Below are 14,202 nucleotides of genomic sequence, written 5' to 3' on the forward strand. Positions count from 1 at the left end.
TTTGTTAAATGTTTTCACCTCGCTGACTTTAATGAGGGTTGGGAAAAGAACGGGCTATCACCCGGTCGCCATGGGTGGTCACTTCGCGACAGGGGAGGTGGGGTCTCACGACTGTATAGTCCAGTCGGTCCCCTCACTCCGACCCCGGCGCCAAGCCCTTGCTCCTCGGGTCCCGCCCACCGGCGAGCGGGGGCGGGGCCGGACACGAGCTGCCCTCTTCCAACATGGCGCCGCGGGAGGCGGGTCCCCTCGCCGCCTTCCAGGGTTCCGGCGCCGCGCGTTTTGGTTCCGGAGTAACAGTGCCCTCACCGCCGCCTTTTCCCTCCTGCCGCCGCCTTCCCCCTTCTACCGCCGCCTTCCCCCTCCTGCCGCCGCCGCCGCCGACGCTGCCGCCGCCGCCGGGACGCGCGGCCTCGGGTTGCAGGTTCTGAGTCGCACGCGCCGTGCACTCTGGCTCGGGGTGGGGCAGAGGACTCGCCCCCGACCCTCCCGCGGAGGGCCCCCTCGGCTTTCTTGTGGTCCGGCGGCCCTGGGGCTCCTTCCTAACAGCCCCGGACTGAGTCCCCTCAAGTCGGGGACCCTCCCCGCTTCTTTAAGGAGGAGTGGACACCTGCCGCCGTATCTATCTAAAACGGCGTCTTCTCTGTGCTGTCCCCTCACACCCACACAGACGGCAGAGAGCTGCAAGATGCCGTTTGCTCTCTTTTCCAACTCCAGAACCTTCTGATCTCTGCTAGTTCCTACTGGCTCCTACCCCTTGCTCCGTCCACGCTCACAGGGAGACATCCCTCAACCCCATACAGCCGGGGCCTGGCTCCGAGCCTGCGGGCTGCTTCCGGACCACCTCCTCTCTTCACTCCTCCTCCCCCTCTGTCCTCTGACCCTCAGTCCCCTTGTCACCTCTAAGAGCCCCCGCCTAACCAGGAGCCAGGGGGTTCCCCCCTACCAGGATGTGAGCCCCTTTAACCTGTAATGTTGTGGCTGGCCCTTGGCCCCTTCCATGCCATGGAGAACCAGGTGCTGGTGATTCGCATCAAGATTCCAAATAGTGGAGCCGTGGACTGGACAGTGCACTCTGGGCCGCAGCTACTCTTCAGGGATGTGCTGGTAAGTGCTAATCTCAGTGTTCCTAGCGAGGGGGCACAGGGATTTGCAGGGCAGTAAGCACCTTGATCACCAAATCTTACCCTGGTGGCCTGAGCTAGTGGCCATTGCTGGCCTCGTATGGGGGCAGTTTTATTTCTTCCACCACAAGCATTGATTAATTGTATAGACTGAAATCTGACAAGTGTGCAGGTTCCTGGCGAAGTAGAGATGAATCACATTGGACCCCTGCCCTCAAGGAACTCACAGCCTGGACTGGGACATAACACACAGAAGCAACCAGCTGGGATACAGAAAGCTGAATCTAGAAGAGAGTTTTTCTCAAGGATTTTTTGGAATGTCCCTGGCCAAATTCCAGCCTGTCTTTCTACTGAGTTCTCTAAACTTGGTAGCTAGTGGGAAAGGGAAACAAGGCAACTCTAACCAATCATGTTTCAGCAAGCCTAAGACATCATAAGTTTTAAGATATTATTTTATGTACCGCTAAGAAAGAAAAAAAATGCGACCTGTTAAACTGTGACATGCCACACATCGTACAAAACCCAATTTCAGAGATGTTAAAATAGAGGGGAAAATATGCATCTTAGAGTCAATGGTGTAGTCTTACTTTCATAATAAATATTCAAAATATATTTCAAATAAAATCATGGAATGTTAGAGCAGAGGATAACCTTGGAGGTGGCCTGTTGAGCCCTCTGATCTTTTTTGCAGATAGTTACTGAGGAGCAGTGAGGTGAAATGGCTTTTCCAAAGCCATGTTACTTGTGAGTGGGAGAGTCAGTGCCAGAACTCAGATTTCCTTACTTTACTTGGTATTTATTTCCACATGCTGTAGTACTACTTCTCAGCTTTTAGTATTCATGTGAGATAGAGTACATCGTGCCCATTTTATATTTTGAATAACTGCGCTATCAAAGGCAGAGCTGACATACCAAGGAGCATGTTGCAAGTACCAGATCTATACTGGAACTTACCTGCAGGATAAGATGGGGCTGGGTGGAGGTTTGGGGGAAGAGGAAGATCTGGGATGTGGTTTTTGGTTGTCATAGGTTACTCAATCAAAATTTGATCTGTGTACCGTCATTTTGAGTTCTGGATGTTACTGACCACCTAGAACATACAGATCTTCAGGTGTCTGCACAAGGAGTGCAGAAGCTGGAGTAAACCAGCAGCCTCCGATCTTGTACACATATGCCATCCTTCTCTTTGCATCCAGAGTTCTCCACACGCTCACATGCACATGGATCTCCCTTCATGGTAAGGCCCAAACTCCTTGGCGTGGTCCTCTGGGCACATATATATATATATATATATATTTTTTTTTTTAAATAAATTTATTTATTTATTTATTTTTGGCTGAGTTGGATCTTTGTTGCTGCACGTGGGCTTTCTCTAGTTGCTGTGAGCGGGGGCTACACTTCGTTGCGATGCGCGGGCTTCTCAATGTGGTGGCTTCTCTTGTTGCAGAGCACGGGGTGTAGGCGTGCAGGCTTCAGTAGTTGTGGCTCGTGGGCTCTAGAGCGCAGGCTCAGTAGTTGTGGCTCATGGCCTTAGTTGATCCGCAGCAGGTGGGATCTTCCCGGACCAGGGCTCGAACCCGTGTCACCTGCGTTGGCAGATGGATTCTTAACCACTGCGCCACGAGGGAAGCCCCTCTGGGCCCATCTTGATTGGCTTGTACCTGCCTGGCACCAGCTTCATCTCTCACTACACCCCCATGAGCATCCTGTCTTCCAGATATATAGAATTAACCGTGAGTTCTCCCAGGTGCCCAGGCCTCCTTCACTGGGCCTCTGTCTTCAGCTCGCCAACTCCCACCTGTCCTTCAAAGCCCAGCTTGGCTTTTCCTCTGTGTTGGTCTTGGTCACATGCCCCTCCTCTGTGTTTCCACAACTTTGTTTTGGCAAAGTATATGGGTTTTGTGCTAATTTTGTCTGTCTCCTCCACGAGATGGTAAACTTCTGGAGGAGACGGACACCTCTGTTTCCTCTCTGTTTCTGTTGCTTCATAGGACCCTGAAATATTTGTTTAATGAGGAAGCTTCAAGGAGGATACACACCGTTATGGTTTTGTGGACAGCACACTAGGTTTTGAATCAAGAAATTTGTGTTTAATTGTAAACCATCCCACTAACTAGGCAGTCACTCTGCCTCTCTGAGCCTCAGTTTCTTTATTTGTAAATTAGGGATAATGATACCTGCCTCAAAGACTTGTAAAGATTAAGTGAGATTGTGTCTCTGATGAGAAAGACAAGAGCTTTCTTTCACTTTACTCATTTGAGACAACAGAAGGTATTATTTTAAGTAGAATGGTACAGTGTTAAAAACACAAACTGGAGCCAGGCTGACTGCGTTTACATCGTAAGCCTTACCAGACTCACTTGGGCAAGTGTCTTCTGTATCTCAGTTTCTTCATCTGTAAAAAGACAAAAATAGGGTTGGGGGTTAAAAGTAGTGCCTACCTCACAGAGTTCTGAGGACTAGTGGAGTTGGTATGTGTAAAGTACTTACAACAATCTGGAGCATAGTAAGTGCTCCGTAAGTGTTGTTATTGCAGCAGAAGGGATAGGGCCTGGGCATCTCTCAATTGTACATTGGCTCAAGGATGACTGGCCTAAAAATAAACTTTGCACAAACGGTTCCGCCATCGAGAGCTCAGCGTGCCATGTGCCACGTGCTTGCTCAGGTACACCCAGGTGGAGCGTGTTATGTTGGGAAGGCCTCATGGAGGGCTCGTGACAATGGGTGCTGTATATCAAGTTCTTGGAACTGCAAGCTCAAATCCTGGAGGACTCCTTAGATCTCTTTTCCAGGTTTACCTTATCTCTTCATTGAGAAATAGGCAAAAAACCAACAGTCACATCAGCATCTTTGGCTTGGAACCTTAAAATCTAAAGCCAAATGAAACCTGGAACGTTCCCCTTCATCTGATATGTCTCCTCACTTCAGTTTTCAAATGAGGAAGCATGAACCCCTGATGGAGAAAATGCTAAAGCCACACAGCTGGTTTGTGGCAGAACCAGACACGGAAGCCAGAAGCAATTTGTAGTCACTGAGTCAGCTGGAGCTGAGGGTGTTTTGGACTCAGAGTCAGTAGTTGAGGGCTCCATTCACAGTTCCATCAAATGGCTGGGACTCTGTGGGCAAGTCACTGGGCCTCTCTGGGGGCTTTGTCCTTCGTCTGAATAGTTAGGGACTGGTGCATTGTGAAGTAGACCCAGCTGGTCCTCATAGGCAGAGGCATTTGGGTTATCTGTTTTTCAGCTTTCTGTGTTTCTCCGTGGCAATCCAGTCCCCAGTTAGGGGAAAATTGTGCAGGAGATCTGAATGTTCCCCCTTTCCTCTTGCTGTTTGAATCCTCTCTCCCAAGTTCCAGCCCAGATTTCCCCTCATCTGTGAAGTTTCTTCTATCTTAACTGAGACCGTGATTTTTACTGCCTTCTGAGTTAGCACCTACCGTTTGCTAATTTATGTCTTTTGTTTGGCTCTTTTATCATACTATAAGTGCTCTGATTTGTTAGTCTTTTAGGTTTGTCTCTATCTTTGTGACAGATTATAATCTTCCTAAAGTCAAGGAGCAAGTCTTATTCTTCTGTAGCCTACAGTTTTGTAATCTTTATCCTCCTGGCACGTTATAGATGCTCATTTATATTTTTGGTTTGCTATTTGTTTGACTGATTTATTGAAAGGAAGGAGAAGAAAAGGATCAAGAAATGATCACCAACAAGATATGTGAACTTATGTGCTCTTTCGAAACTTTCTTTGAGTAAAATGTTGAGAATAAGACAGGGTCATTTTGAAATAAGTCACTTAAAATACAACTGGAAAATACACATAAAATTAAATGTGCCTGCTTAGAAAAGACCAGGAGATACTGATTGAGTTTTACCTCTTTGTCATTATTATAGCCCCACTTTATTTGCTTTAACAGAACAAGATGGTCAGTTGTGTTCACGTGATTCTCATGATTCTCTCAATCAGGTTTGCTTTTTCTTTCTCTCCCCCCCCCCCCCGCATTAGGTGTAAAGTTTGTGTGGCTCCTTGTTGATGTTGATGGGCAAAGGAGGCCATTGCTGCTCAGCAGGGTTTTCAGACGGTTGTTAGAAGTTTGCTGTTTGACAGGTTCTGCTATTCATAAGTAGGAAGGATCCTAAATTAGTTTGCTAATACTCTAGGGTTCACATCTCAAGATTGGTTGTCTGGAAGTAAGCAGTGATAACCTAGACTTGGAGGGTTGGGGCAGTGGAGGGTCCCCCCACCCCCACCCCCACCCCTTTTTAAACCAATACTGGCTAATCCTCAGTAAATGCTGTGGAAGGATGAAGTAAGTGAACCAAAGACCATCCTCCACTGATTGTCAGGTGCTGAAATTTAGGATTTCGTTATGAGGTAAGATTTGTAATGTGCCAGTCATTAGTGACTTGTTTTATTTATTTAACAGACACGAATACTTGCACTTACCATGTGCTAGACACTCTTGTAAACACTTTATAAATATTAACTCATTAGTCCTACAAGGTAGGTACAGTTATGATCTCATTTTTACACAGAAGGAAACGGAGGCACAGAGAAATTCAGTCACTCAGTGACTGAACGGCAGAGCCAAGGTCCAACCCTAGCAGTTTGGCTCCCGTCCACACTCTTAGGCGTTACACTGGCTGCTTGTGTATTCTATACTCGCTCAACAGTTTTCATTTAGCTGTCAATAAATACTTTCTGCCTACAAATATGTAGAAAGGATTTTTTTCAACACTAAAATCTTTTACAAATACTTCCACAGAAAGTTGTTTCATTTGCTAAGACTAGAGTAAGAAGAAAAAAATAATCTCTTTTGGCTCTAATGAGTGAGAGCTGCCTAAGATAGTTCCCTTTGATCAATTTTTTTTTTTGCGGTACACGGGCCTCTCACTGTTGCGGCCTCTCCCGTTGCGGAGCACAGGCTCTGTACGTACGCGCAGGCTCAGCGGCCATGGCTCACGGGCGTAGCCGCTCCGCGGCACGTGGGATCTTTCCGGACCGGGGCACGAACCCGTGTCCCCTGCATCGGCAGGCGGACTCTCAACCACTGCACCACCAGGGAAGTCCCCTTTGATCAATTTTATATGCACAGATTTATTTAAAACACACACACACACACACACACACACACACAGTAGAGACAAGGCTATTATGCAAATTGCCACTGCAGCAAAAGCTTCTGAAGAACTGTCTTTAGAAGGAAGTTGCAGACGCCACCCTGCTAAGTGCCCTGCTTGGAAGGGCTGTGGGCTCCCTGCTGAGAAATACTGCAAGTGGCTTTGTCAGCTGGCTGCCTGGTGCCATTTGTGGCACGGCCCAGGAGGGACGTTGTGGCAGAGCTCCCTGAGAACAATGAGGTTTGCAGACCATTTGGGTTGGAGTGGAGATAATGGAGGGTCACTTTTCCCAGAGCTAACAATTTCTCGAAGGTGTTCTGTACCTCTTTAAATAAGCTGTCTCTGTAGACTATTTTTTAAGTGTTTTCAACTTTATAGATTCATTTAAACATTGATATCAGGTTATATACACTTTTTCTTTTGTAGGCTAGATTAACTTTATTTCGGTGTCATTAAATATGTTTTTTAGTTGCTCAAGAGTAAAGGTTGATAAGAATTGTTTGTGTTAAATGTATTGTAGTATTGTAGATTTACATCATCATCATGGAAACTTGTTTTTTGAACTCTTCCCAGTATGAGTGCAAGGAAAGGTGTTGGTAGTCACATATCCAGAGCTGCATTTGTTGAAGGTCTACAGTGTGTTAGGCTAGTTCATGTTTATTACATTATTTAATACTTTTTACATTACCTCTGTAGCATTATTAGACCCATATTGGAGGATAATCAAATTGAGGCTCAGAGAGGTTGAGTAATTTGTTGCTAGTCACACAGCTTGTTTAGTGCAGAGCTGAGATTCAAACCCAGGCCAGTCTTGACTCCCCAAACCTCTTTTCCTACTAACAGTACATTCCTTCTATAGCCTCCCATGGAAGAAACCTATTTTTTTTTAATAAATGCACAACAGTGTAATTGTCTATGCTGTTGAATCGAGAGTAAAAAATTATGTTATTAGTACAGAGTGGAAAGGATTTTTTAAATGGTCCCCACCCCCAGTATAGAGATTTAAGCTCCAGAATAGAGATTTAAACTCTGGACTTAGATTGCTGGACTAAGTGTGATTATGAGCTAATGTTTTTATAGTTTATGCCAGCATTTCAAAAATCTTTTCCAGGTTCTCCTGTTTCCTCTAGGATTTGCCGCATGTTAGCAATAAAGAAGATGGCTAATTGTGTTCCTTTATTCTTTCTTTGTTTAGGATGTGATAGGCCAGGTTCTGCCTGAAGCAACAACCACAGCATTTGAATGTAAGTCTGGCTTGTATACTTTCTTGACTGTTTTTTCTGCAGTAATTTTTCAAAGGGTTTATGGGTTGCGTTACTTTAGAAACTGACAAAAACAGATTATTTATGATCATCATATGGTACATTTAAATATTTATAAATTAATGCAAGTTTAATGATGATACTGAACCGAGGAATATTTTCTTATTTAATCATATCTTGGGTGTGCATATTTCTGTAATATAGCTTTAATTACCAACATGACCTTTATCTGCTCTTGCTCCTCACTGTAATAATAATGTGGGACAAAATGAAACGTGTAAACTACCTGTAGGCCAGTGATTATTGATTAAAAGATTTTAATCCTTTGCTGCTTTAAAACAGCAACAGAGTAGAACATTTAAGTGAACGTTGCATGGAGTAATTCTGTTTTATTGGGGCTTGTCATGGCTGTTAGATGATGGCAGCAACACTTCAGGTCTTGAGTCCTTCCCACCCCCCCAAAACAATTGGCTTGGGGACTGGGGTGGGGGCAGGGTGTAATAGAAAAGTGGTTTTGACATAAGCCAGAGGGAGGTCATGGGCTGAGTAATGTTAAGATGAGAGTTTAGTCAGCACAGGGGCTCTGGTGTTAAGAATAAAGTAAGGATCTATAACTGTGGTCCCATATTTTCTCCAAGATGTGGTCTGCTTTTGCACGTAGAAAAATGTACAGTTTCTCCACATGATTTTTTTCCTTTTTGTTCTTGTTTTTTAAGCAGATGGTTAACTACAGAGAGTACAATTGTCCTCTCTTTTATTTATGTTCTCTTGGGGGACAATTTGGCAATACTTACCAAAATATAAAATGTTCAAAACCTTTGACTCAGCAGATCCACTTTTAGGAAGCTGTCCAACAGAAATACCTACACATGTGTTGAATGCCCTTCAAACAGAGTGTTCCTTGTGGAATTTTTTTTTTTTTTTAAATTTTGGCTGCACCGCACAGCTTGCGGGATCGCAGTTCCCTGACCAGGGATTGAACCTGGGCCATGGCAGTGAAAGAGCCGAATCCTAAGCACTAGGCCACCAGGGAACCCCCTGGAGTTATTATTTATTTATTTATTTTTGACGGCGTGGGGTCTTAGTTGAGGCACGCAGGATCTTCACTGTGGCATGCGGGATCTTTTGTTGCAGCATGTGGGCTCTTCATTGTGGCATGCGGGTTTTCTCTAGTTGTGGTGCCTGGGCTTCAGAGCACGTGGGTTCTGTAGTTTGCGGCACGCAGGCTCTTTAGTTGAGGAGGGTGGGCTCAGTAAAGTTGTGGATTAGTTGCCCTGTGGCATGTGAGATCTTAGTTCACCGACTAGGGATCGAACCCACGTCCCCTGCATTGGAAGGCAGATTCTTTACCACTGGACCATTAGGGAAGTCCCTGGAATTATTATTATTATTTTTTTTATTTTTGCGGTACGCTGTTGTGGCCTCTCCCATTGCGGAGCACAGGCTCCAGACACGCAGGCTCAGTGGCCATGGCTCACGAGCCTAGCCGCTCCGCGGCATGTGGGATCTTCCCGGACTGGGGCACGAACCCGTGTCCCTTGCATCGGCAGGCGGACTCTCAACCACTGCACCACCAGGGAAGCCAGACATGGAATTATTTTTAATAGCAAAAAATTTAGAGGTAAGCTAAATGCCTAGAGTAATGGATTAATAAATTATTTATCCATAGTCTGAAGCATTAAGCAGTGGCTAAAAAGAATGAGAATTTTAAGCATTGACATGGAAGTATATTCATGATATACTGTTGAATAAACGAAATATGTATGGTATGATCTCATTTTGTAAAATATTACAGAAAAAATGTTTAAATTTCTAGGTTTAACTTCTTAGAGATCACTTTCCTTCTTTTCCCCCAACAAGGGCAGAAGCGTATACCCATCTGCATCTAGATCAGTTTTAGGTGAAAAGAATAAGAACAAAAATACACAGAGACAAAATAATAATAGTTCTTTGTTTTTTTGTGCTTAGATTATTGTGTACTTTCCATTATAGACTTAAAATCCTAGGCTGGCTTTTTTCGTGATTGTTCTGGGGCGACCTTATTTTCTGTACCAAGGATCTTCACTAATAAATGAAATCTATGTATAAGAAATAGTTGGAAAGATGTAGTTTATAAGCTAATTGGTTGAAATTTTTGAGCTCTTTCAGTTGTTTATGGTATGATGGAACAACTCCTGAATAAATAAAACTTTAAGATATTTATAGTAATTTATTTAATACTGCAAAGTATACCCAACACTAACTTATACAAAAGAGGTGTTGTATTTAGTGATATGAATTAAGCCACGAGAGAAAGGACAGTGTCAGGTTTACCTGTTTTACATAGAGAAAAAGAGTTGAGTAAGTGGAAAAGAGGGGAAAGGTTAGGTTCTCTTACTGATAATTCAGTTCTAAGAAATGCCGTCTCTTTGGTGAAGTCTCCGATCCCCACAGGTGTGGTTAATCTCTCTGGGCACTTTACTAGAGCACATAACCTATTGGGCCTCCCTTCCGGTTGGTTGTGTGCCAGATTTTGAATGACTTGGTGACAGAAACCATGTTTTATTTCACTCTTGCTTTCTTCTTAGTACAGTTGGCCCTTTGTATCCTTGGATTCCACACCAGCCCGATCCGTGGATGCGGAACCTGTGGATACAGAGGGCAAACTGTACAATTCCATTTTATATAAGGGACTGGATCATCCACAGATTTTGGTATCCTATGGGTGGGGGGAGTGATCCTGGAACCAATACCCTGTGGATACTGAGGGACGAGTGTACACTGTGCCGTGTAGGAATACCCTTGTTGAATAAGATGGAATGTTATATATGTCCGTATTCGAAAGAGAATTGTAAAATGCATGTAACCTAAAGCTTAGTAAGTAGTTTGCTTTTTTGGGATTATTTTTGCAGTTGCGCAGGCGTGGGATGTAATTGGTTGGTGGTGGACAATTCAGGCTCCAAATTCAAATTCCCACACTTGACTGGGCCCTACGCCCAAGGGGGGCAGAGGGTGTATAGTGGTTATATTCTTTCTGATTTCTATCCCAGGGGATGGTGTTTCCAAGGGGATTTAGGAATGAGTGAGGGGAGGGAGTCCCATTTGTGCCAAACTTACCTCTTGGACTGATGGTCCTAAACCTTGTTTTTTTTTTTTTTTTACCACTTTTAGGTCCTTTCTCCCTTACAGTAAGAGCACAGATGAAAGTACTACCTTTCAATAAATAGTGTCCGATATTTTTCTTTAGTTAAGAAGGTATAGATGATCTTTAAAAAAAATGCAAGCAGTATCGAAATAAAGCAACAAGTAAAAGTCCCCATCTCCCCAATTCCCTAGTTAACAGCTTCTTCTGTATCCTTCCAGAAATTTTCTCATACATAATATATACTGGATTGCAACTGGTTTCCCCTGTCCCCAGTTAGTAGTATGTGTTGGGCGTCTTTCTAACATCAGTGTGTACAAGTCAACTTCTTTCTTTTAGATAATTACATTATACTTAATTTTATGGGTATGACTTAATTTAACCTGTTGATGGACCAGTTTTAAATTTAAGATGTTACCAGTTTTTCAGTAGTATTAGAAAAAGTGCTGCAGTCAACAGCATTGTCTCTTATGGCTTTCCACATTGTAGAAATGTATTTGTAGGATAAATTCCTAGGATTTGGAACTACTGAAACAAAGAGTACCCATATTTTACGTTTTGATAGGTATTTCCATGTTGTTCTTTAGAAGGTAGAGCCAGTTTGCACTCCCACCAGCAGGTTTTGAGAATGCCCATTTCTCTCTACCCTCGCCAGCTCTTGAGTCCAATAAACTTTTTAGTTGATGTCAATTTGATATGTGAAAAAGATTATTGTAGTATTGTTTTATTTTTATTTTGCATTTCTTCAATTATAAATGAGCTTGAGCATCTTATCATTTATATTTTGGTCATTTGTATTTAATTTCTGTGAACTATTTATCACCTTTGCCCATTTTTCTATTAGGTTATTTGTCTTTTTCTGATTGATTTAAGAGCTTTCCAATATTAAGAAAATTCCCCTTTGTCTTAGATGTTATAAATATTTTTGTTTAGTTTATTGCTTTCCTTTAAGCTTGTGTAGGTCGTTTTTTCTCTTTTTTTCCATGGAGAAGTTTAAAGTTTTTACAAGAACCGATTTGTCATATTTTGTGACTTCTGGATTTATGCCATGCTTAGAAAGCTCCACATTCCAGGATGTTGAAAAAACATTAATTCAAATTCTTTTTTCTTCCTACTTTAATGGGGTTAAACACACACACATTTATAAATATGTACGCTTGTATGTGTTTTTGTGTGGATTTTTTTTTTTTTTATAAAACAGCATGTGTTTTTATTGCAGACAGAAGATTTTTTTTTTTTTTTTGGTACCATCTTTCAGTTTATTTTGGTGAAAGGAGGAGTCAGGTGGTGATCCAGCTTTATTTTTCAAGCAGATAGACAGTTGATTCCATACTGGTTATTGAATAATTTGTCTTTTCCCAGATGTGAGAACGCTTCTGAGATGAAGCTAAATTCCATAACCATGAAAAATCTTGAATGTTTGCATGTGTGGGCCCTACGTATGCTGTAGGAGCTTGACATTCATATAGGCCCAAAGATCCCTGCTGATTTTCACAATTTCGTTAACAGATTAATGAGTACACCAACACATGAGGTGATGGAAATCAACTGTGCCCACTAATGAGTGTCCTGTGCATATCTGTTACATGTGTTCCTCTCCCTGGATTTTCTCTAGACAAGTTACTGCTGTAAAATTACTGTTGGGCTGGGGCTTCCCTGGTGGCGCAGTGGTTGAGAGTCCGCCTGCTGATGCAGGGGACACAGGTTCGTGCCCCGGTCCAGGAAGATCCCACATGCCGTGGAGCGGCTGGGCCCGTGAGCCATGGCCGCTGAGCCTGCATGTCCGGAGCCTGTACTCTGCAACGGGAGAGGCCACAGCACTGAGAGGCCCGTGTACCGCAAAAAAAAAAAAAAAAAAAAAATTACTGTTGGGCTGGTGTTGCTGGACAGTAAAATCTACTGTTGACGTGAAACATATGTTTTTTTAAATTTTTTTTTTATTTTGCGGTACGCGGGCCTCTCACTGTTGTGGCCTCTCCCACTCCGGATCCGGATGCTTAGGCTCAGCGGCCATGGCTCACGGGCCCAGCCGCTCCACGGCATGTGGGATCTTCCCGGACCGGGGCACGAACCCATGCCCCCTGCATTGGTAGGCGGACTCTCAACCACTGCGCCACCAGGGAAGCCCAAAAGATACGTTTTAAGTCTATGTAGACAACTACTGACTTATACCTGTAAATACCATATGGCCCTACTTTTCCATGATACTCTGACATCCCATATTCTGATCTGTAGCCCTCGTAAGTATCTTCATACTGGTCAAACCATGTGTCTGAGTTTTGGTTCAGAAAATTCGACTATAGGATAAATCTTTATTTTATTTGTTTTTCTTTAACCATGACCATTTTATACTGACTTTTCATTGAATAGATTCCTTTTCAGTTGTTTTATGAATTTCTGGAAAAATTCTGGGAAAAATGAAGTTTTATTTTCTTACAGTATAACATATGTAAAAGATAACTGGTTGCTTATAAGAAAAACTGGGTAGGTTAATGAAAAATTGTAATTCGCAACAGATGTACACTGAGTCTAAAAATTAACATGTAAGAGTTAATTGTGTATCCTTAGAATTTGAGACGATTTGAAGAGAGCTTTAATTTATTGAAATTTTGTTTTGAAATATCATCGATGCAAAAAGTCCTAATCTTTTTTAGTCTTATGAGAGTAGTTATTAGTAGTAGTAGTAGGTATTTGTAGTCTTATTAGTTATTGTTAGTAGTAGTAGGTGTTAGTAGTCTGGCTGTTTTACATGAGAATTAAGAAGTTTAAGTCCTTTACCCAGGCACCAGGCTAGTTCCTTGAGGGCAGTAGATAATGCTGCTCATTTTTGAATTGCTAGAAACCCAGCATAGTACCTGGCACATAGTAGACTCTCAGTTTGTGTTTCTGGAATGCATGGATGGTTGAAGGAATGAAGTAATAAGGACAAGCAAATATATCCAGCATGTGATGACTGCTCAAAACCTCAATTTGGTTTAGGTCACCATCGTCTCTTACCTAGACTAGGACAGTGGTCCTCTAACTCGTCTCCTTGTTTCTGCTTTGCCTCCATATAGCCTATTCTCCACACAGCAGCCAAAGAGATCCTTTTAGAAGTTAAGTGAGATCACTACAGTCAAGACCCTCCAGTGGTTTCCTTGTCACTCAGGAGTGATAGCCAAGTCCTTAACATGCCCTACAAGGCCCTGCCCTTCCTCATCTTCCCCCAACTCTGCCCCACCATTACTTCTCTGAACTCGTCTCTCTCCCCCATCTTATTCTCAATCTGTTGCAGCTACTCTGGCTTTCTTTCAGTCTCTCAAGCATGCCAGGTATTCTTCTGCCACAGGGCCTTAGCATGAGCTGTTCCCTCTGCCTGGAACATTCTTTCCCCAGATGTCTGTATGATTCACTCCCTCATACCCTTCAGTCTCTCAAGTAGAGTGTAAACTCCATGAGGGCAGGGGTTTTCCTTTTTCCACTGTTATTACCCCAGTGTCCAGAACATTGCCTGCTACATAGTGGGCACTTGAATATTTTTTGGAAAGAAAAGGGAAGCAAAGAAGTAAAGAAGGAGTCAGGAGGTGGGAGGTATGGAGCTA

General features: G+C 43.2%; 1 protein-coding gene across 3 annotated transcripts in view; it reads left to right on the forward strand.

The window, feature by feature from the left end:
- Positions 1-232: 232 nt before the first annotated feature.
- Positions 233-14,202, forward strand: part of MAP2K5 (mitogen-activated protein kinase kinase 5) — a 266,164-nt gene continuing 252,194 nt past the window's right edge. For all 3 annotated transcript variants that reach the window (XM_067751737.1, XM_067751743.1, XM_067751752.1), the window contains exons 1-2: positions 233-1,107; positions 7,434-7,482. In XM_067751737.1, the coding sequence (XP_067607838.1) occupies positions 973-1,107; positions 7,434-7,482 (184 nt within the window). In that variant the 5' untranslated portion in view covers positions 233-972. The remainder of the gene's footprint in view (positions 1,108-7,433; positions 7,483-14,202) is intronic.

The sequence above is a fragment of the Pseudorca crassidens genome, chromosome 1 (assembly GCF_039906515.1).
Source record: "Pseudorca crassidens isolate mPseCra1 chromosome 1, mPseCra1.hap1, whole genome shotgun sequence".
In the NCBI taxonomy this organism is placed as follows: Eukaryota; Metazoa; Chordata; class Mammalia; order Artiodactyla; family Delphinidae; genus Pseudorca; species Pseudorca crassidens.